Source organism: Hibiscus syriacus, unplaced genomic scaffold (assembly GCF_006381635.1).
Source record: "Hibiscus syriacus cultivar Baekdansim isolate YM2019G1 unplaced genomic scaffold, ASM638163v2 tig00110410_pilon, whole genome shotgun sequence".
NCBI classification, from domain to species: Eukaryota; Viridiplantae; Streptophyta; class Magnoliopsida; order Malvales; family Malvaceae; genus Hibiscus; species Hibiscus syriacus.
The window spans coordinates 29,829-54,244 of NW_024062726.1; the positions used below are offsets into that span (position 1 = coordinate 29,829).

Here is a 24,416-nt window from a genome sequence, read left to right on the forward strand (position 1 = left end):
ATGTCCTCTTGATTATGTTGAGAGCAACTATACTGTTGAAGAACTCCCTGTGTTCTATAAGCACTTTTCAAAGTAATGCATAAATAACAAATCTGTCTTTTAACCAAAAATATAATGTGACTGTTGTTATTTGTCATGGTTTTAATAAAATGGTGTTTTATCTTCATAGCAAATATTGCATTCAATTATTTAAATTCTTAATTCTTTATTGATAATTATTCTTTTGGTAAATAGTAAATAAAATTTTTGTCCATAGTTAAATATTTTTTTCCATTAACAGGTTCTTAGATATCAACTGTTCGAATAATGATATTCCAGAACCATAAATTAATTTTGAAAATGACACGTGTCTTGAAGAATCTGAGGGTTATAAAGATGATGAGGAATGTGAGTTAAACTCTGAACTTGTTAGAATGATGGAACAACAAGACAGACAAATACTTCCCCATAAAGAGAAAACTGAAACAATAAATTTAGGAACAGAGGAGGATAGAAAGGAGGTCAAAATTGGCACTTCGCTATCACAAGAAACAAGAGAAGATCTTATAAGCCTTCTACGAGATGCAAATATGTGTTTGTCTGGTCTTATCAGGATATGCCTGGATTAGATACTGACATTATGGTACACAAGCTACCAATAAAATCAAAATGTAAGCCTGTTCAGCAAAAAACTTCGAATGATGAGGCCAAATATGCTATTAAAGATAAATGAAGAAGTAAAAAAACAGTTTGATGCTGGTTTCTTACAAGTGGCCAAATGCCCTGAATGGGTAGCAAACATAGTGCAAGTCCCAAAGAAAGATGGCAAAGTTTGGATGTGTGTTGACTACCGAGATCTCAATCCAGCGAGCCCCAAAGATAATTTTCCACTCTCACATATCGATACTTTGGTTGACAATACGGCTAGTCATGCTCTTTTCTCCTTCATGGATGGCTTCTCAGGGTACAATCAAATCAAAATGGACCCTAAAGACATGGAGAAGACAACGTTCGTGACAATGTGGGGCACCTTTTGTTACAAGGTGATGCCCTTTGGACTTAAAAATGTCGGGGCAACATATCAAAGAGCCATGGTTACTTTGTTCCATGATTTGATGTACAAAGAGATAGAAGTATATGTGGATGATATGATTGCCAAATCACAAACTAAGGAAGAACATGTGAAGGTCTTAAGGAAGTTGTTCTTGAGGTTGAGAAAATACCAACTCAAACTTAACCCAGCCAAGTGCACTTTTGGAGCTACTTCAGGGAAATTATTGGGATTTGTAGTTAGTGAGAATGGGATAGAGATAGATACTGATAAAGTTAAAGTAATATTGGAACTACTAGCCCCTAGAATGCAAAAAGAAGTACGAGGGTTTCTAGGGAGATTAAATTATATTGCTAGATTCATCTCTCAGTTAACTGAGAAACATGATCCAATTTTTCGTTTACTGAAAAAGCTAAACCCATGAGAGTGGGATGATAGTTGTCAAGAATGTTTTGACAAAATTAAGAGTTATTTGACTAATGCCCCAGTCTTAATGCCAACAATCCCAAACAAACCATTGATCTTGTACTTGACTGTATTTGAGAAGTCAATGGGATGTGTATTGGCACATCATGACGAAACTGGAAGAAGAGAATGAGCTATTTATTATCTCAATAAGAAATTCACTAACTGTGAGACTCGATATTCCTCGATTGAAAAGTTGTGTTGTGCCTTAGTATGGTCTACTAAGAGGATGAGACAGTATTTGTTGTATCATACCACCTGGTTTATATCAAGGTTGGATCCACTAAAATACCTGATGGATTCAACAACTTTAACTGGAAAAATGGCAAGATGGAAAATGTTGACATCTGAATTTGATATAGTCTATATGAATCAAAAAGTGGTGAAAGGAAGTGTTATTGCCGATTTCCTAGCAAGCAGAGCATTAGAAGACTATAAGATAGTGAAGTTTGATTTCCCAAATGAGGACTTAATGAGTATATTCACTGCGGAAGAAGATGCTCCGAAAGATGAAACCTGGAAAATGAACTTCGATTGTGCCTCGAATGCTATGGGGCATGGAATTGGGGCAATACTAGTTTCACCAGAAGGAGATCATTATCCTTTTACTAGTAGGCTTGCCTTTGAATGCACAAGTAACATGGAATATGAAGCATGTATCCTGGGTATTCAAGCAGCAATTGAGCGCAAAATTAAAATCTTACAAGTATTTGGTGATTCTTCTTTGGTCATTTATGAACTTCGAGGGCAATGGATGACTCAAGACTCTAAATTAATAGAATACAAGGACTTGGTGATGAATTTGATTAAGGAGTTCGAAGAAATTTCTTTCACTTATCTTCCCCGTGAAGAAAATCAAATGGCAGATGCTTTGGCTACATTGGTAACCATGTTTAAGACCAATGATCAACTTCGAATGAGTATAAGAGAAATGCCAGCTCATTGTTGTAACATTGAGGAAGAAGAGGAAGATGGTCTCTCTTGGTATTATGATATTCTCTAGTATGTGAAGTATCGAGCTTATCCAGCTGAGGCAACTAAAATTGAAAAACAAACTTTGAGAAGATTGGCATTGGAGTATGTTCTTGATGGAGACATTTTGTACAAAAAGTCAAAGATCAGGTGCTTTTGAGATGTGTGGATAGAATTGAGGCCAAGAAAATAGTTGAAGAAGTCCATGAAGGGGTTTGTGGAACACATGCAAATGGATTCACAATGGTTAGACAGATCATGAGATTTGGATAATACTAGTCTACTATGGAAGGTGATTTCATCAGATTTTCTCGAAGATGTCATAAATGCCAAATCTATGATAACCAAATACATGTTCCCCCTTCACCACTTCATGTAATGAATGCACCTTGGCCATTTTCAATGTGGGGCATCGATGTCATTGGAACAATTTCACCGAAGGCTTCAAATGGACATCGTTTTATCTTAGTGGCTATTGACTACTTTATCAAGTGGGTTGAAGCTGCCTCATATGCTAATGTCAAAAAAGGAGCGGTTTGCAGATTCTTAAAAAAAGAAATCATTTGCAGATATGGAATACCAGAAAGGATCATCACAGATAATGCGTTTAATCTGAACAATGATTTAATGAAGGAAGTCTGCACAAAGTTGAAGATCAAACATCACAATTCAGCTCTTTATCGCCCGAAAATGAATGGGGCAGTGGAGGCAGCAAATAAAAACATCAAGAAGATCATCACAAAAGCAACTGAAACATATAGAGACTGGCATGAGAAATTACATTTTGCACTGCTTGCTTATCGCACATCTGTTTGTACATTTACTGGGGCAACACTATTTTCTTTGGTATATGGGATGGAAGCAGTTTTACCTGTTGAAGTAGAAATCCTTCTTTGAGAGTATTGATGGAATTGAAACTTGATGAGGCTGATTGGGTACAAAGTAGATTTTATTAGTTGAATTTAATTGAAGAGAAAAAACTGAGAGCTATTTTTCATGGCTAAATGTACCAGAAAAGGATGATGCGAGCTTATGACAAGAAGTTCAGGCCTCGAGAATTTCATGAAGGTGATTTTGTGCTAAAAAGATCCTCCCTATGCAAAAAGACTTTCGTGGGAAGTGGATGCCAAACTGGGAAGGTCCTTATGTTGTAAAAAATGCCTTTTTCAGGAGGAGCTTTGGTTTTGGCTGAAATGGATGGAGAAAATTTGTCTAATCCTGTGAATTCTGATTCAGTCAAGCGATATTACACTTGAAGAAGAAGAGAAAAAGAAAAAAGAAAAAGAAAAAGAAAAAAAATAAAAAGGAAAATAAATAAAGGAGGGTTCAAGATGAAAATCTAAAATAGATGTCTTGAAACCGAAGGAGGATTCGAGTTGAAAATCCATAATGGGCGGCTCGAATATTCAAGATTTGAGATGACATATTCCCTCGAAAGCCTAACAGTGCAGGGAAAATTCTCATACTCACACATCTTTTGTATGATCTGAATCTTCGAGATACATGTCAACTTTCAGGAAAGATTTGGATGAGGAAATATAGTGATTCAACATTTGATATCCACTGTATTTATTCCTTTGTTCTTCTTGTAATGTTTACTTGTTTATTATCCTAAAAGATTATACTTTCTCATTGCCTCTTTTAAATGAAATTTTTTGAGTTTGATTCATTATTCATTACATACAATCATCAAAACAGTGGTCAATAACAACATTGTTTATTATTCTTTATACTAAAAAGTGTCAGAGTATGGGGATTTCAAAATAGGTGTTTATCGGAGAGCACATACAAAAATGTGATCATTGAGAAAGAAGGGTTAAATTGAATAAATCAGTTTTAACCTAATCTTACCTTTCCTAAGCAAAAAATTCCCAATTTGAAGAAGAACAACAAGAGAATTCATTCATTCTGATTGAATTTCTCAGAAAATCAACTAGTGGCCAAAGAATCAACAAAGCAAGATAAACTTTCTCGGGGTGGATCATATAATTCAAGTTCATGAATGAGAGGTTAAGAAAGTAATTCACAATCATAACCTAGACATTGGAAAAAGCAGAAACTTCATGTGTTTCAATCAAAGAGCATGAGAGAACTCAATTGTCAGTCTCGATTTACGCATAACCCTTTAAACATGCATGACAACTCACATACATTTAGATCATCCTTAGGGCATGAAACAATGGCATATGACATTTTACACATGACCTTCAAGACTTATATCGTCATTGAATCAATGAATCAATCATCATCAGCTATGACCAGATCTCCTCATCACGTAGGAGCCGTGTCAACTCTGTGTAACCAAGATTCACCATAGTATAAGCAGTGACGACCAACTTTCCTCATCGCATAGGAAATATGTTACCCCAGATAACTAGCCGTCCTCATTACGTAGGAACCGTGTTATCACCTTTAGATGGCCAAAACTCTTCATCACGTATGAGTCGTGTCATCACCTGACCTGATCACCTCATCACGTAGGAGTTGTGTCAACCTTTGATAATCAATCGTCCTCATTGCGTAGGAACCTAGTTATCATCATTCTTAAAGATGGCCAAGAACTCTTCATCACGTGTGAGTAGTGTCATCACTCGACTAAATTTCCTCATTATGTAGGAGTTATGTCAATCTTTGATAACCAACAGTCTTCATGGGGTAGGAACCAAGTTATCATCTTTCCTAAAGATGGCCAAGAAATCTTCATCACGTATGAGCAATGTCATCCCTTGACTAGATCTTCTCATTATGTAGGAGTCTTGTCACCCTTAGATGACCAAAACTCTTCAACACATATGATCCGTGTCGTCTCCCAAATCAAACAACAAAACCAAAAAAAGAGAAGCAGACAAAAAACGAGTTGTTTTTTCGTCTTTGTCTTATTCTTGTTAACACAAGAATGTGCAAAGATGGGCAACTGTAAACACCCATTTTTGTCTGGGTCTCGCCTTCAACTTGTCAGCCTCTCCACCGACGAGTCACCAAGGCGAGTCGCCTCCGAGCAAGTTGAAATGTCATCATCACTCATATCGGCTAACATAACAACAAAACAAATAAAAATTGTATCAAAGTCAAAAGCAAATCCATAAATCATACCTAAACCCGTCAATATCCTACCAAACACAAAGAAAATGCAGATGCATCCATGGAGATTAGGTGAAGATTTCAATAATAAAATTGAAGAGGAATCGAGCCAAAAAGGGAGGAGGAAGGGATTCGAACAAAGGGGGTCTCGAACTAAAAAACGAGAGAGGGGATTCGAACAAGAGCATTCGAAAAAAAGCAGAACAATAGCGTTCGAACTAAAAAAAATCATCCCCAAAAAAAAAACCATTAAAAAAAAGAGATTTACCTTTTCTTCAAAAGCTCGAACTTGGAAGAGGATTTTCGGTCTTCAAAGGTAACTGTTCAAAATTGCAGCGTTTACTTTAAAAAAAAAATCCTTTGATGATGTTGGTATTTTATCAAAGGGGTATCAATGGTTGTTTGGGGATTTGAAGGAGTTCTCTGGAACTCTCTCTTTATCTATTTTGAGTGGCTGAAGTAAAATCCTTAAAAATGATTTTTTTATAAGCCCCACGTGATGCAGTTTTGGCTACTGGAGAATTGCCTTGCTTTGGTAAAAGGGGAAACTATGTTTTAGATCCCTGTTACTCTTGTAACTTTGTTGTTTGATCATTAAATCAAATTTGAATTGTTTTGTTCTGAGCCTTTGATTTCTTACTGTTTTATTCTGATCCATTTCATATATTTGCTCTTGTTTTTGTGTTGTTCATACTTTGGATATATTGTTTTGTTTTTATTATTCGTTTTAGTCCATGTTATATTTCTAAGCATATATATAATGTTTCTAATTAATTATATAATATTAAATATATTCTATATGTTGCTCTTCTCATTACATACATGCATGATATTATATATATATATATATATTTCATGTGTGTTTCAATCTTTATACTAATGTTTGTTTTAGTCCATGTTATATTTTATAAGCATATATATTATGTTTTTAATTAATTATATAATGTTCAATATATTTTATACTTTTATCTTCTCATTACTACATGCGTAAACTTTATATATTTATGCATATTAAGGTTTATTATATTATACATAAATACATATACACATATAAAATAAAAATTATCTTATTTGCACTAGATCTATTTCTATATAAGTATGCGTATATATTTTTTATATATATTTTTCAATTTAATTTATTTTACTAATTAAAACTTTTATGATTCAATGTATTTTTATATAGCAATTTAATTTATGCAAAGTGTCAATTTTTAATTTATATTCGATTCGCGTTTTATCACTGAGGAGGAATATTCTTTACGAATGAGAAATAATTGAAATAGATTTCTGAGGATAGTAAATTAATTAAATTTCAATAAACGAATCATAATTTAATTTTATATTCGATTCATTATTTCTACCATTATGACAATGTGTAAGCGAAACAATACCAATTTTAGGCGTTGTGGGGCTGCTAATACTTTCTCATGTGTAACCGACTCCCGAACCCATTTTAATCAAATTTTTGGTAAACGCATACCAACTTTTGTCTTAAAAATAATTTTTCTTAAAATTATTTTTAAAAGACATTTTAAGGTATTCAACCTACCTAATCCAAAAGTTGATGGTGACTATTTTTAATTTTATCTAAATTAATTCCAAATCACCTATTTTCCAAAATTAAAAGTCATAACTTATTCAAACTAAAAAGTGGTTACGACACATTCATTATGGATATTACTCTGCTTATAATGATCTTCTTATTATTACTGTTCCATGAATACAATTCAAATGCATGCACGGTTAAAACCGCAACTAAAATTTCAATTAACTCAAATCATTAAAAATAATGTAATAAATATTTTAGAGAAAATACTATCAATATTCTAGAGAATGATCTATAATAAATTAAAATTTAGAAGTGATTTTTGAAATGATTCCATGATTTTCAATAAATGACTAAAGAATTAATTTGTAAAACTTCAAAATTTAGGGGCACTTTTACTTAATTTTGATACCACTACACCGATATCAGTACCATCCAGATGGGCATCGGTACTCACTTAGAATACATATATTAAAATTAATTTCATAATTTGAATATTTCCTCTTGGTATCGATATTTTAGAAACATTATTGATACCAAGATATCAATACCTAAAATTTTTCTTACCAAAAATTTCCCAAACTTTCAAGGAATATCGATACTATGATTCAAAGGGTGATGATAATAAAAAGCATAAACATGGACGATGAACTATTTTATTCATGATTGTATATAATAATATGAGCATGGCTTTAAGCTTTTTATTCATACAAAGGTAAGCTTAAGCTGTATATTCAGTAGTACAAGTGAGCTCCAGCATCAGTTTTCCAGTCCCCAAATCTCCACTTCAAGGAAGCGTATAAGCTGCAAAACAAACGGTTGTGATGTAAGAACTCGGAAATGGAAGTGTAAAAAAAATGGAACAATGGAAAATCATGACTCACGTCCGCATTTGTACCCGACGGGACGGTTGGCGAAGTTGCAGCGTTTAGGGATGGATATGGCGTTCTCGAGCTTAATTCCGGAAGCTTTAGCGGTGTTGGATAGTAAAATGGCGCAGAGACAGCTCGGATTTCGACCCATGTTCTTCACCTTGGCGCAGCAAGCGGCTGAAACAGGAGCTTTCTTCAGTGCCTCATTATCAGGAGACGATTTCCCACATTCCCCTGCTGCAGCAACATTTCCTATCGCCAAAATGCTGATGAGCACAATCAATCCCATAACACACATAAGTTTCAATGCAGCTGCCATTTTTCTCTTATCTGAACAAATCCAAGAACACTCAGCTGAGCCTGAATGCAGATTACCGATCCCGAGGCGGGGTATTTATAACTGAAACTTGAGCATGAGATGGAATTAGAGACCCAGCACTACAGCAAAACTGATATGTAGCGGCGTTTTTAGCGGCGTTTGGAGAGAAAACGCAACAAAATTTAAACTTATAGCAACGTTTACAATCGTAGTGCCACAAATTGATACTTTAGCGGCGTTTGTTGTAAAAACGCTGCAATAGAGTTGACATATAGCGGCGTTTTTACAACAAACGCTACAATAGAGTGGTAAATTAGCGACGTTTATACCACAAACGTCGCAATAGATTAACATATAGTGGCGTTTTAGCCAAAACGCCGCAATAGATCGGTAAATTAGCGGCATTTATACCACAAACGCCGCAATAGATTACACATATAGTGGCATTTATTCTTAAAACGCCGCAATAGTTATAATAAATAGTGGCGTTTTTTTAACAAACGCCACAATAATGTAATCAATAGTGGCATTTTTTTGTATAAACGCCGTAAAATGTTAAATATATAGTCCTCCTTTTTTTCTACCCGAACCCTAAAATCATTTAAACTCTTCTTCCATCAAAGCTTCTTCTCTGGAACAACAATAGCTCTCAAACGATTCCTACGACGTCATCGTTTGTATGTCCCGGCGACCAAATCAGGCCTCTCACCGACGAACTATAACACAACTGTACGGTTTGATCCCTCTTATCATTAATGATCTTTTTCATTTTTTTTGGTCTTCTGAAAATGGGGAAAACCCAAAAAGCTAACATATTTGTGAAAAAAAGAGCAGGTGTTGCCTTGAGTAAGAGAAATTATCGTCATCGGAATGTCTAAGTGGCGTTTGTATTATCTGAAAATGGGGAAAACCCAAAAAGCTAACGTAAAATCAAATAATGTTTCTCCATATACTGTTTATACATATATCAGTCAATTTAGTTGATGTACAGTAGAAATGAAATATGTAAAATATACTAATATTATCTAAATTAAAGGTAATTAGCGGCGTTTGTATCCAAAAATGCCGCTATAAACTCTACTTTAGTGGCGTTTTGAATGCAAACGCCTCTAAAGACTCGTACTTTAGTAGCGTTTTTATATAAACGCCGCTATAGAAATTATCACATAAAATCACAAGGTTTAGATATTAGGAAATGAAGTAGCTCATTGGTTTTTTGCATATGATTGCAAGGTAAGTAAATCCAGAAGATCTTATGCCTATGACCATGTAATGGAAAATGGAACTTCCCAGATCCAGTGATTTTGGACTGTCACATGAAACATTGAAATTGAACTGCTTGAATTGAGAATGTAAGTTCTTTTTGTTTGTGATTTAACAGGAAAATATGTTGTGATGCAGGAGAAGTTGCCAAACTATGTTGCCCCTGTTTTGGAAAATTAATGCTTGAATGGCTAAAGCGCACATGTAGTAAAGCCGGTTTGTTTGTAGTAAAGACGGTTTGTTTCCATTAAGAGCTTTTACATATGGCTTTAATTAGTTAATATTGAGTACAGATTCAAGGAACGCCCAATTTTTGGCTTTTCCATTTGCCTTCTCAATGGAATTATGTTGTTGTAGGTTCATTCTATATAAATTGCTCTTCACATAAGCACATCCATGTATCTTGTAAAATTGTAATATAATGTACGACTTGTATAACATACTAACATATGGTTAGTTTTTTATCAACATAAAATTAGCTAATAAGAAAATGAGTATTAACTAAACTGACAGGGTTATATGCTGACATCCTGGGAGCCATTCTCCCCTGTATATCTGATAAATAACAGAAAAATAGTGTGGTTAGCTTATTTCTTCTATAGTCTCCTTAACGCATCTTCAATAACTAGCTGCAATTCCTTTTATACACTCTGCTGGAGTTTTCTGTGTCATTTTGTGTGTTTGTTTTCATATTCTTATATTAGGTTGCTCGTGAAACCAAAGAATCGCTTCGTGCAATTGAGGCTAATCTGATAGAAAACTTTGATGTGGGTGCCATTCTCCCATTGTGAGGAGGTGTAGTCTTTGTTACCTAGGGAAAATGCTATGTTTAAAATGTTACTGGTTGTCTGCACTTTGGGAATATTTAGCTCTACTGAATTATGAAGAGCTATAGAAAAGTGTTTTAAATGAGTTTCTAATTCTTTTTAAATTATTTCACTTTGCAATTATTTTTTAGTAATTACCATCTGTTTTGACTGATCATGCAACTAGATAGTCAGTGGGAGGCCACTAGAATTGAAGCATTGAACTGGATATTAACCCTTTTAAACAGATATCGTGCTGAGGTGAGGAAGCAGTTATTTTCTCTTTTTTTAATTATGTGCATATTGTTCATGTGTTTTTCTCGTATTTTGTTTTTTCTTTTTACTATCAGTTTTGACTGTTCATGTGCATACTGGATATTTTAGCATTTTTGGTGGAAGAACATCTGATGCTTCCTAAAATCTTATCATGTAAAAAAATGTAAACCTTAAATTATTCTTCCATGTTTACTGCTTGGAACTTAAATGATTTAAATTTTACAGTCCGGTTTTGGGACTGTCTCGGATTCTTTTGGACACTATAATTTATAAATAAGGATTGTGCAAAAGATCCAGTATTAGTTATTCTCTTGGCTATCTTGCGCTGATCCTTTTGGATAGAATGACTCTTCAGAACTATTGTGCCATCACTATCGTGGTTAAGGATATTAGTATAATAAACAAAATTAGTCTTGTTTAATGGATACTAACCCTAAACTTTTCATCACTAAAACTACATGTTCTGGTCCTGATGAATCAGGTTCATGTTTAGATTTTCTTTTTCACCTCTTCTCTCTGGTAGCAACTATTGATTGCAAAGGAATCTGTACCAAGTTCCATAAGACTTCTTAATAAATATTTACTTATCAAATAAAATTAATCACCAATTAATCTTCTTTCTTAATGAAGCAAGGGAAGCAGAGAGAGCAGCAGCCAGAGCAGCAGCGGAAGTAGAGAAAGAAGCAGCGGCAGCACAGAGAGAAGCAGCGACATCACAGAGAGAAGCAGCATATCAGAAGAGATGTGAAGAATTTGAAAAACGACTCAATGATATGATGCTGATGATTCAGAAAACGCAACCTCAGAATCCATCATTGTAGTCTCATTTATGTTATGAGCATTCTACTGAACCTTCTGTAACTAAACTTATATTACGTTAATGAAAACTTTTATTTATTATATTGGATTTGATGTTGTTTGTTATGAATGTAGAGTTTGATATTATTATTGTTTTGTTTGTTGGATAATGGAACAGGTTGAAAAAACAGTTTTGGGGTAATCAAGCATAATTTTTAGGATTGTTAAATTCTGTGTTATTTAGCGGCGTTTGTAAAAAAACGCCGCAATATACCATACATTTAGCGGCGTTTTTATCCTACAAACGCCGCTATATACAGACCTGTACCGGCGTTTTTAGCAGAAACACCGCAAAACATCAATACCTACTGCGGCGTTTGTGAAAAAAATGTCGCAAGACATCAACACCTACTGCGGTGTTTTAGCGAAAAACGCCGCTAAACATCATAACCTATTGCGGCGTTTGTTTGAAAAACACTGCTAAATATTAACACCTATTGCGACGTTTTTATGACAAACGCCGCTAAATATCAACACCTATTGCAGCGTTTGTCTGAAAAACGCTGCTAAATATCAACACCTATTGCGGCGTTTTTATAACAAATGCCGCTAAATATCAATACCTATTGCGGCGTTTTTATGACAAACGCCGCTAAATATCAACACCTATTGCGGCGTTTGTGTAATATCAATACCTATTGCGGCGTTTTTTGTGAAAAAACGCTGCAAACTTTAGCGGCGCTATTTTCAACGACGGTTTTTGCGGCGTTTGTCTTAACGCCGCATGTGTTTTTAGCGGCGCTTATAAACGCCGCTAAAGGTTAAAAAAAACGCCGCAAAAAACCTGTTTTGTTATAGTGCAGGCACTAATGGTATAATGGAGGTTGCACTATAATAAGAGATAATTTTATAATCATCTCAACAACTCTGTAAAACCGACCAAAGCTTGCCATTTAGCCACTTCATCCAATTAATTTCTTTATTTTTTTTTTTGCGGCAACGTGTAATCAACTACTCCCATCTTTATTAACATTCTCATTAGGCCATTACAAGAGTTACATTTAACGTGTTGGCTATTCGTATAAAGAGGCACAGCTACGACCTTCAAACATAAAGCTTAAAATGGGCATATATGAAGATACTAAAACAGAAAGCTTTTTTCTTTTCTTTTCTGAGTTTGATTCATAGAATGTTCAACCATGATCAAATTTGAGACCATAAATGATGCCCTGAGAAAGCATGAATAACTCCACTTATTTAACATTTACAATGACCGGGGTGAATGTTTGTCATTCTTAAGCATCTTCCTATTCCTACCAAATTTAAAGCAAAAGATAAAAATAAAATTGGCTCATGGTGTGCTGTATCTGGGCTCTTTCTCTTCGAACGAGTTCTTCCTATATAGAAAATATTTTATTGTCGACAATATTTAGAATAAATAGTTAAAAGATTTCCGTTAATATTTTTTTAGCTTGTAATTTTAATATCTATTAAAGACATAAATAATAGTTCGGTGACCAAAACATAACAAATAATTAGGGTACTAAACTAAATAAACCCTTAAACTTAAAAAAATAATTTGACCCTCGAATGTAATAAAAAAGAATAGTTTAACTCATCTAGCACGTCATTACAGTGGATCTCCACGTCAGCATCATAGTCATAGTAATCAACGTTTGATTTCGTTAGTTGAAGGGTCAAATGATTTTTTTTTACTTAGTTTAAGGGTTACATTGAGTGTAAAAAAGTTCAGGGTCACATTATTTTTTAAAAAAGAAAGTTTGAGGACATAAAATAGCATTAAGTATTTTTAGAGCATATTTTCTCACAACCCATTCTAGGTAAGGATGTTCATGGGTCAGGTTTTTGACCCATCGACCCAAAAATTAAATAATCAACTCGCAGTTTACCCAATTTATTTATTGGATAAAATAAGGAATTAACTGAAAAAATTAAAAAAGAAAAAATATACAATTACCCCTAACTATGTAAGAGATAATTATAATATTATACTGGGTTGTGTAAGATATATTCATTTTTAACTCGAATCTGACTTAAAAAAATCTTGACTCAACTCAGTCAAACTCGAACTCATATTTTTAAAATAAAAAAAATCAATTCGACCAAATCAAGTAGGATTCAAATTTGAAAACGGATGAAATGGAATCATTATTCATTCACTTGGTCACGTTAATGTGCATGGCATTGGAACGTACACGTAACATTCAAAGCTCAACACCATCAATAAATAAGCATATTGAACATATCCCGCTGTAACTAACCCAATTTATGCTTCTAAGCTCCAACCCAACACACCCAAAAAAAAAGGGCTTCCTTTCTTGAATGGGTTGGTTCCAATTTTCAAAACTTGAGCTTCGATAGAGATGGATCAATAAAAAAATAAAATCTTTTAGGTAAATATAAATTTTGGTATTTAAATCTGATACCTATTTTATTTTTAAATCAGTATTTGAATTAGATATGTTCTTTTAAATTGATCCTCAAAGAATTTTTTTAACAAAGAATATCTCAAATCCTATAAATTCGACGTCTAACATTTAAAATTCTATGTTTAATGAAGTGAAGTTATCATCGATGTTATATTAATTGAAAAGTTTGTTTCAATAGTAAATACACAGTTTTATTTGAGTAATTTTAAGAAAAATCACACTTCAAATTAAAAAAAGGTGAAAATAAAATGAAATAATAAAAGAAAAATGAAATACCAAGAGTTTACACGTAAAAAACAAATGATATTTTATATCACGGTAGAATAAAGAATATATTAAAAGTTCAAATAAAATTAACAAATACGTAAATCTAGACTAATCAACTAAAGAAAATTGGTAAAGAATAACCCTAACTATGTTTATTATGCAAAAACAAATGAGGTAGGGTTGTTTTCGTTTGAGACTACCTAAGAAATTACTTAAGTGGTTTGCCCTTCATATCGATGTTACCCAAGAATGTCACCCATAGTATTCATCGCAATGATGGATGAATGATAAGTCCGTCGCCTAACGGCTCCTCAATTAACTTGCTTTATCATTAATTTTCAAACATACCCTGCAGTGTGTTAAGATTTTGTTCGTTTTGATTCGGTTAAAAATTTCAAAGTAGGGGGAAAAATGGGAAATATAAGGTCTAAAATAGTTTTACAGATGAAGAAGAAAAGGCTCTCCCAGTCATGTCTTTGAGCAGGCCTCAGTAATCATCACCAGCTTTACTCCCCCACGTATAAGAACACAAAGCTTCTGCCTTTTTCTGAAGAAAAAAAAACACCCAAACCAAACTTTCTGCCTGTTTTTTGTTACTTCCATTTTACCCCATTGAAACAGACGTGCTGGCAGCCTTATGGAAGTAGCTTTCACCAACCAAGAGCAAATAGGGTCTACCAAACAGCAACAACAACAACAACATCATTCATTATCAGTTCAAGCCTCATATGCCTTTGCCAAAGCTAAAAGCTAAGAGCTTTTGGGTTTCGAAATCTTTTAGAAGCTTGTGTTACAGAGTTATGGAGTCCAATTTTTGTTGCTCGCAAAGGTTGGAGTGTAGTGGTATGATAGTTAGCAACTCTGTCTTTTGTCCTTCCCCTGCTGTTTCTGAACAGCCGGCTGAAATGGAGCGTTTGGTTGAGAAAATGGAAGCTTTGAAGAGAAAGATGAAAGCTTCAGCGAGAATGGGGTTCAAATGGGGACATTGGGCGAGTTGATTGAAGACAAGGGTCGTGAAAGCAGTTCAAGTTCCCATTTTTTAACATCTGAAACAACAGTTCATGAGGAAGAACACAGCCAGAGTAGTTCCGAGGAAGGGTCAGCTTCATCACCTTCATTAGGATGGCCTGTAAAGGAAAATGCCGGGGAAGAAGACTGCACCAGTACTAATTGTAGCGAAGATGGAAAGAAAGCCCCATTGGATAACAGGAAATTAGAGAAACAAGGCTCCACAATTTCAGGTATTATTATTGACATCATATGATTATCATGTCTCACCAAAACCATTTGTTTTGATTTGTTTGGTTAATGGGGCTACAGAGATTGAGTTGATGAAGGAAAGATTTGCAAAACTGTTGCTTGGAGAAGATATGTCTGGCTGTGGAAATGGTGTCTGCACAGCCTTGGCTATTTCAAATGCCATCACCAATCTTTGTGGTATGATAGTTTTCATCAATTCTCTTTTGACTATTTGTCTATCTGGGCATTTGTTATGTTGGTTAATTGCCATTGACCTTTTTTGTTTGGTGGTTATTTCCCATTCATTCCAATTTTGAAGCTACCTTATTTGGGCAAATATGGAGGTTAGAACCAGTTCCCCCTGAGAAGAAAGCAATGTGGCGAAGAGAGATGGAATGGCTTCTTTCTGTTAGTGATCACATTGTTGAGTTGATACCTTCGTGGCAGACATTCCCAGACGGAAGCAAGCTCGAGGTAAAGCAGTCGAAGACGACATTAGGCCACTGTTTGAGTTCTAGGGAACAAGTTCTATCCAATGGATGATTTGTACCTTAAAATGGAAAATGCCGTTGGTGATGAAATACACCCTAAGAAGCTTATATAACCAAGATGAAAAGTTTCTAAAAATGGTTTATGATTGTATAATGTATAAGTCTAAATAAGTTTGTATATTATTTGCACTGTGTTACATGGTGGTTCCTGTTGTGGTTGCAGGTCATGACTTGCAGGCCTCGTTTGGATCTTTACATTAATCTCCCGGCTTTAAGAAAATTGGACAACATGCTTCTTGTGAGATCCACTGTCTTCTATAACAATGTACATATCATTCTTGTTGGAGAGTTGTGTTTTTTAAATATAACATTATTTTGCAGGAGATATTAGATAGTTTTACCGATGCGGAGTTCTGGTACATTGACAAAGGGATTCTAGCCCCAGAGGCTGATGGATCAACATCTTTCCAGAAAGCCCTTCAACGACAAGAGGATAAATGGTGGCTCCCGGTGTCTCGAGTGCCTCCAGGGGGCCTCCATGAAAATTCAAGGAAGCAGTTGCAGCATAAACGTGACTGTACAAACCAGATCCTAAAGGCTGCAATGGCAATCAACAGTATTACTCTAGCTGACATGGATGTCCCTGAATCATATTTGGAATCTCTTCCAAAGGTAAAAGAGAATGAATTAATACTAGTCATTATTCATTTTATGTTCTTATTGTTAAATCTTTGGTGCAAACTTGTTTCAGAATAGCCGAGTGAGCCTAGGAGATCTCATATATAGCCATATTTCATCGGATATGTTTACACCTGAATGCCTTCTTGATTGCCTCGATCTATCATCTGAGCATCAAGCTATAGAAATTGCCAACCGAGTGGAGGCCTCGATATATTTATGGCAGAAAAAATCTAACACCAAACCTGTTGGCACAACCCGGTCTAGTTCGAGGTCGTCATGGGATTTGGTCAAGGACCTAATGACCGATGCCGACAAGAGAGAGATGCTTGCTGGTCGAGCAGAGAGCCTCTTGCTTTGCTTGAAGCAACGTTTCCCTGGTCTTCCCCAGACCACATTAGATATGAGCAAAATTCAGTATAACAAGGTTTGTGCCAATATTTCTATTTCGAGGTATGTTATGAATTCTTTTAATTACAAAAATCATGCTGATGAATGAACATTATGGTGGTTATTAGGATGTTGGGAAATCCATTTTGGAGAGCTACTCGAGAGTTTTGGAGAGCCTTGCGTTCAACATTGTCGCACGTATCGATGACGTGCTCTATGTAGATGACTTGACCAAGCATTTGGATCAGTTCTCTTCGCTGTCCAGGATTGGTGTTATTGGTCAGAAGAGTCTTTCTATCCCATGCTCAGTGCCCTTCCCCAGCACACCTTATAGAACAGCATTTTCGACCCCAAACTTTTCACCCGCACCGCTAGCTACCCCTTCGAAGGGTGATAGATCACCGTTTCTCTCGAGAAGCAAAGTTCTTCAGCGTGGGATGAGCGTGGCAAAGGTCTTGACAGATTATCTTAGTATCGATTTAAAGCCGAAGGAATACAGTAATCCAAATGAAGGAATTGAATCTGGTTCGACCATAGCTAAAGAAACATCGGTATCTTCAGAACCTCTAAAAGAAGCAGTGAGCTTACCGAAATTGGAGGCAGTTCCAGAGAAAGAGCCCTGATACTGCACACCATGAGCCAATTTTATTTTTGTTTTAAATTTGGTAGGAATAGAAAGATGCTTAAGAATGACAAACATTCACCCAGTCATTGTAAATGTTAAATAAGTGGAGTGATTCATGCTTTCTCAGGGAATCATTTATGGTCTTAAAGTTGATCATGGTTGAACATTCTATGAATCAATCTCAAAATAGAAAAAAAGCTCTGTTTTAGTATCTTCATACATGTCCTTTTTACGGTTTATGTTTTGAGGTTCGTAGATGTGCCTCTTTATACTGTTAAATTTACAGTTAGTTTTCTGTTAATATGTAGTTAGGAGCAGTTTGAATTAGTTAGTTTGTTAGAAATGATACTTGTATATAATATGGATGAATATATGTGAATATGAGAAGTAATTTTTTTACATTCTATTTCTTTATACTTTAACATGGTATCAGGCTAATCGAATCCGTTGGGCCTTTCCTTCTTGGGCTCTTTCTTGTTCTCTCATTTCACATTTTGCTCAGTTAGTTTTCTGTTGAGTTGTTTGACTTTTTTTTCTCTAAACATGCCACCGACGACGCTTCCTACGGCGGACTCCACCATGATTGATTTCAATCATCCCTTGTATCTTCATCCTTCAGATACTCTTGGTACGGTTCTAATTTCGCATCAGTTGTCTGGGCTCGATAACTATACTATCTGGAGTCGATCTATGAGAATCGCTCTTCTTGCCAAAAATAAGTTAGGGTTTGTCGATGGTGTGTGCTGTCGCGATGATTTTCAACCTCTTCTTCAAGCTCAATGGGACATATGCAATGCTCTTGTGCTCTCTTGGATCATCAATTCTGTTAGCAAAGAGTTGTTTGTTGGTATTGTTTTTGCCTCCAGTGCTGCCTTGGTTTAGGTAGATCTCAAGGAGCGATTCGATAAGGTTGATGGTTCGCGAGTGTTCTTCCTCCATCGCGAGATTGTGACATTGGTTCAAGGTGAATTCTCTATTTCTACCTATTTCTCGAGTCAGAAACTTCTCTGGGATGAGTATGATTCGTTAGTACCTTTTTCGACTTGTACCTGTGAAAGTGCCCAATCTAATTTAAGGCATATCTCTCAGCAACGACTTTTTCAGTTTTTAATAGGGTTGAACGATTCTTATGCTGCTCTTCGTAGTCAACTATTATTGATGCAACCTTGGTCATCGGTTAATAGTGCATATTATATGATAATTGATAACTCCGTAAAAAGGTCATATTTGGGACTTTTTCACTTAAGTTATTGACGGTCTAAAAGCTCATTTAGGATCATATAGATGCATTTAGGAGCATATAGTTGCATGTGGTGAAATTTTGTTTGCTGCAGCATTTTATTTTGTAATCAGTGTTGCGTTATGGGGAAGGTGTTTTGTTTAATGATGTGCGGGATTTGGGAGCAAAGATAAGCAAAAGGGAATTGCCATGACATGATGAGACTACTGAGCAAAATGTGATTGTCACGACATCTCGGACGGCATTTCTGGGCAGAAAAAGTCAAAGAATATATTTTTAGTAAGAGCCCACTATCATGGCATAAAAAGTGCTTTCTGCAATCAGCCATAATGGAGGGGCCAGTTACCATCTTGGCACCGACTCTCACACAAAAGGAATGAACTTTAGGGTGCTAGTGTAATTTTAACACAAAACCCTAGGTTCTTTCGCCCCTATAAATAGGAGATGAAGCCTGACTTTTTAAAAAGACTTGGAGATTTTTAGACAGCCGTCAAGAGCCTAAAAATTTGGAGAAAAAGTTCTCTCTTTTTCGTCAATCTTTTTTGCTGTGGCATTCCTCCGCTGACAAGCTAGAGGGAGTGGCATTCTAAGCATCCGAAAGGAGCTAGTTCGTTGGGGGCAGTTCGTGGTAGCCGAGAGAAGCTCCGGCAGTGCACGCCGAAGGCTTTTTCTCCTTCCCTTAGATCTTTGCTATCATATTTTGTTATCCGGGTTGTAAGGAACGAATGATGTTTGCTTTGTGCTTGGTTATTTCGTACCCCACCATGAACTAATCCTATTTGGTGGGAGTTCACTTGGATGTTTAAGTTTTTATTTCAATGAATGATTGTTTTTCTATGCTTTATTCTGTTTTGTTTATGATACTTAATGCCTTAAGGTTGTAGGAGCTACGAGAGTAACCTTTCCTTAGGAGGTTCTTAGGGTTCGAGAGAATACCTTGGCAAAATATCCTTAGTATTCGAGAGAAACTAGGGAGGAACTACATAAACAAAGGGTTCTAGGTAGTAACTAGGCCTAATCCACCTTAGAGGTAAGGCTAGGATTTCATTAGACTAAAAAGAGTTGTGTAAGAACGATAGGTTAGATGTTAATGCTGCCACAAAAAGGTATTGCCTAGACATATCCTATTATCTGGACCAATAGGATCACTGCAGGGGTTTACGCCAATCGGTTTTGCCAGGGCATCTTGAATCTGTCGAGTCCCTTACTAGAGATAGCATAGGGAACCTTAGTATTCTCTGTCGGGCAGGAGAGGCATAGAGATAAAATGTAACATCCGCAATACCGGGTTAGTGACCAAATTGTAAAGTTTCAGAATTTGGTGACTAAAGTATAAGAATGAAATAGTTCAATGATTATTGAATATATATGATGAAGGTTATTTAGTAATTATTAAAAGAAGTTAAGGGTTAAATGGTCATTTGACCAGAAAGATTTTTTATCTTTCTTTTAAAGGTGATATAAACGTGGGAAATGAGAAACATCCAGAGTTCTCTTCTCCTTTCTTCTTCTTCATACGTGGGAGAGCCAAGCTAAAGAATGAAAGCTTGTTCCGAAACAAACTAAGGATTAGGATTGATTCAAAACAACGAGGCCCAGGTGAGTGCATCTTATTGTATAAGATTATATGGAAATTGGACTTGTGATAAGTCTATTCTTATAGTAATAGCTCATTAAGTATTGATTATAAGTATGTTAACGATATGAAGTGTATGTATGTTTGATTATATGAATTGATATGTTTTGTTTTGTATGTGCTATGTGATTTATGTAAAAATTCGGTTAAGTGTTAATGAGAGAATATAAAATAAGTTATGAAATTATATGAATATAGAAGATAAGTCAAGAGATGTAGGGAAATGAAAATAGATGTTTATAAAGAGTCATAGGAGAACAAATATAAGTAATATGATAATGAAATATAAGGATATGTGAATACATGGTTATGAGATAAAATATGTAAGAATAGGAAAAGATGATGAGAGTGAGTTCATGAGAAGTGATATGAACTAGGTAAACATGAGTTGGACAAGTACATAGTGGTATGATCCATTATGGGAATTAGTGTAATAGAGCTTTTTGATTTAATGAGAGTTAAGGGAACTAAATAAGATTGAATTATAGAATGAAATGGGAATAGTATATCAATTAGGAAACTTGAATATAAAGGGACGATACGAATATACAAGATAAGTTATGCTAAATATCTATGGAGCTATATGAAAAGATTATAATGAAATAATGAAATTGAATTAAGTAAATAGATTAAATTATTACCTAAATAAAAATACTATTAAATGATATATATTTAGAAATATGATATAAGCTATGTGAAAGTGTTCTAGGTGTTTCTATATGTTATATGAAGTCTATGATCATATGTGAACAAGATATGATAAGTATGTTTACATGAATAAATGTGATTGGGTGAGAAATGATAGAAATTATATGAAAACATGTATATGTGAATTAGCTTTGTAATTAGGTAAATATATGAAATCATAACTATGAATTATGTGATGTGAAAGTAATCTATGTGATTATATGTTATATGAATACAAGAACATGAGATATGTGACAGGTGAATTATATGGAAATGATCTACGTGTAAGTGAACTATGTGACTATGTGATAATATGAAAAGAAGCTATGTGATACGTGATATGTGAAAGTGAATTACATGTTAATGTGAATATTTGAAATGAAATAAATGATAATGCCCATGTTATGTGTCATGAGAGCTAGGGGTATAGATGGCATGCCAAGAGTCGAGGGTCTACGCGGTCCTTCGGGACATATGTATATTCTTTGGAACATTTATGAGGTCTTTGAGGCACATACTTGGTCCTTAGTATATGTATATAATTCTTAAGGAATGATATGTGGTCCTTATGGACATTATTATATGGCACTACGGTGCAATTCTACGCGGTCCTTCGGGATATATATATATTCTGTGGAACATGTGTGAAGTCTTGTAAGACACATACTTGATCCTTAGTATATGTATATAATTCTTAAGGAATGATATGTGGTCCTTATGGACATTATTATATGGCACTACGGTGCAATTCTACGCGGTCCTTCGGGATGTATATATATATTCTGTGGAACATGTATGAAGTCTTGTAAGACACATACTTGATCCTTAGTATATGTATATAATTCTTAAGGAATGATATGTGGTCCTTATGGACATTATTATATGGCAATACGGTGTAATTCTACGTGCACTTCGGTGCAATGATACGAGCTGTGGTGACAGCATTAGTGCACAACCTCTATAGACTCACATATCGATAGTTCTCACAAGTGTACCATGGGCTAATCAAAGAGATAACATAAATACAATATATATAATGTATATGCTTTTGGTGAAATGATATATGAGTGATATGATATACAAAAATGATAAGTACAAGATCATGTGATAAATAATTTGATGATAATGATAATAATATATATGATAATGCTAAAAAATAGATGATGATATATGTACATGTGTATTTGTTATATAAAAAGGTGTGTGATTTTGTATGAAATTGTTATATGATTTTGTATGATAAGTTAGTATTAAATGTTCATGTGTTTTGTTATATGGAATGTTTTATGATTTCTATTATATGTTTTATTTGCCTCACTAAGTCATCGACTTAGCGTGTGATTGTTTCACACGTAGGTTCGAGAAGAATATAGAGAGCAATGTGGAGCAAGACAGGTCAGTTACTTCTTACCGAAGATCAGATCAGAAAAGATGTTTTGAATTAGATGTATTATGTACATTGAAAATGGTTGGCATGTAAATAAATGTCTGAATTGTATATGCACTGAACGGTTTTACAAAAACATTTAAGCTCTGAATAGTTATGGAAATCTTTTGAATAAGCTACATGTATAAAAGTTTTAAATTACTCACTATTTTATACAAGTAAATATTTTGAAAAAGTTAATGTGACACCTCGGACTCGAATCCAGGTCAGGTACGGGTTGGGGGTGTTACATTTAATGGTATCAGAGCTACGGTTTAGCCGATTCTCGGCATAAACTAAAGTCCAAAGTGTCATAAAATATGTACATGCCAACACAGAGTGAAAATTTCTGATCTGATAGGGTAAGGAGTATGTTGTCTTGCCAATAGAACAATATTTGTATAATATAGTAGAAATTGATTATAGAAATTGTCGAAGTGAATCGATAGCTGACAAATCTGATGGTGATAGCAATTCACTTGCCCTGGCCAGGCAGGATGAAGAGCAGCAACCTCAGAAAGTGTCTTATAAGATTAAAGGTTGATTTCATAAAGTTGAAATCATATTATAATAGTGAAAGAAGATCTTTATTATTTTGAATCAGAAAAGCGATATGGATTAGTTTTGTTAGTATGTGGATAAGATAGAATATGGTGAACAAGTGTCACCATAAGAATGTTAAAAAGATCTAATGACGTGGTGAGTACTTATAGAAGAACTCAAGGATAAGTGCATCACTGACAAGTGTATAAGATGTATTAAGTCAGAGCTTATGAGTTTGACGAAGTGATAGTATTGAGCATAAACAAGAGTATGTTTATGATAAGGGTTTGCAGTTAAGATGGAAAGAGTTAGCGTTGGCTAACCAGAGTATGTGATAAAAATGTACTGGAATTATAAGATTATAAGATATTGTCAGGATATGATAACCAAATCTGAAATGGATCTGGATATAGTTGCATATTTGGATCATAGTAATGTGGTATAGTAAAGGAAAAGAAAGTAAGAATTTGTATATTTGAGTAAAACTGAGAATTGATAAGAAGAGTTTGAGAATGTGTATATCGATGATCAGATTATAGGACACATGAAGTCAGAATGTTGAGTTTGAGCAAAAGAAATTTCAGGATGTATGAGAATAGAGGTGAAATTGATAAGTTGAGTTAATTGATTATGATGTGAATTTGAATATAGTTGTATATTCTGAGAAGATAGCTATGATGTAGAAACAGAGATAAGTATTTGCATGGAACCTTCAGGAAGGAAAATACAAGTATAAGAAATGATAAAGAATGAAGTTATGTATAATAAATGGGTTATCAGAGTAATGAGGATGCAATGAAGATTGGTACATAAAGATGAGTATAAGTGATAAGACAAGAGTATGTGGACATGAAAGGAAATATATGATTTATGTATAAGGAATAAGGAATAAAGAAATGAAAGGGATTGATTTAAAGGATCAAATACGATAAATATGGAAGTACAGATGATAATTTTGATATAGAAGTAAGAAAAGTGTGTAAGGTTATGTGAATAGATTCTTTAAAAGGGTATGTTGAATCCTATTTAAAGAAGATTTAAGGTCGTGTTTTGGTTAAATGATGATGGAAAACGAATTTGGTTAGAGATGGATTTAGGTTGTTGATTGATGAAAATGGATTGAAGTTACTGGTTGCTGTTTAAATGATAAGTGACATGATATGGATATATATATAAAGGAAAAAGGTAATTGAAAAGCTAAAGAATTGAAAAGTAAGTTTCTGATGATGACAAGAAAGATTAATTAAATGAAGCAACATGAGAACTTTAGAAGATATGTTTCTATTAAGATGTCCAGTGAAAATTCGAGGACGAAT

At 34.6% G+C, this 24,416-nt stretch overlaps 2 protein-coding genes and 1 pseudogene across 2 annotated transcripts; 2 read left to right on the forward strand and 1 right to left on the reverse strand.

Moving 5' to 3' along the window:
• Nucleotides 1-1,817: 1,817 nt before the first annotated feature.
• Nucleotides 1,818-3,723, forward strand: LOC120124020. Its single transcript, XM_039142789.1, has 6 exons — nucleotides 1,818-2,031; nucleotides 2,173-2,378; nucleotides 2,499-2,617; nucleotides 3,037-3,103; nucleotides 3,481-3,535; nucleotides 3,638-3,723. The coding sequence occupies exons 1-6, from the start codon at nucleotides 1,818-1,820 to the stop codon at nucleotides 3,721-3,723; spliced, it is 747 nt and encodes a 248-aa protein (XP_038998720.1).
• Nucleotides 3,724-7,858: 4,135 nt separating this feature from the next.
• Nucleotides 7,859-8,323, reverse strand: LOC120124063. Its single transcript, XM_039142821.1, has one exon. The coding sequence runs from the start codon at nucleotides 8,283-8,285 to the stop codon at nucleotides 7,968-7,970; it is 318 nt and encodes a 105-aa protein (XP_038998752.1). The 5' UTR covers nucleotides 8,286-8,323; the 3' UTR covers nucleotides 7,859-7,967.
• A 6,444-nt stretch (nucleotides 8,324-14,767) lies between these two features.
• Nucleotides 14,768-17,591, forward strand: LOC120124017 (annotated as a pseudogene).
• The last annotated feature ends 6,825 nt before the right edge of the window (nucleotides 17,592-24,416 follow it).

Bases quoted from the DNA above. Each gene is read 5' to 3' on its own strand.
- LOC120124063 (XM_039142821.1), bottom strand. From the start codon at position 8,285: ATGGCAGCTGCATTGAAACTTATGTGTGTTATGGGATTGATTGTGCTC.
- LOC120124020 (XM_039142789.1), top strand. From the start codon at position 1,818: ATGGCAAGATGGAAAATGTTGACATCTGAATTTGATATAGTCTATATG. The intron at 2,032-2,172 runs GTGCCTCGAATG...GTATTCAAGCAG, and splicing joins CTGGAAAATGAACTTCGATT to CAATTGAGCGCAAAATTAAA. The intron at 2,618-3,036 runs GTGCTTTTGAGA...AATCATTTGCAG, and splicing joins TACAAAAAGTCAAAGATCAG to ATATGGAATACCAGAAAGGA.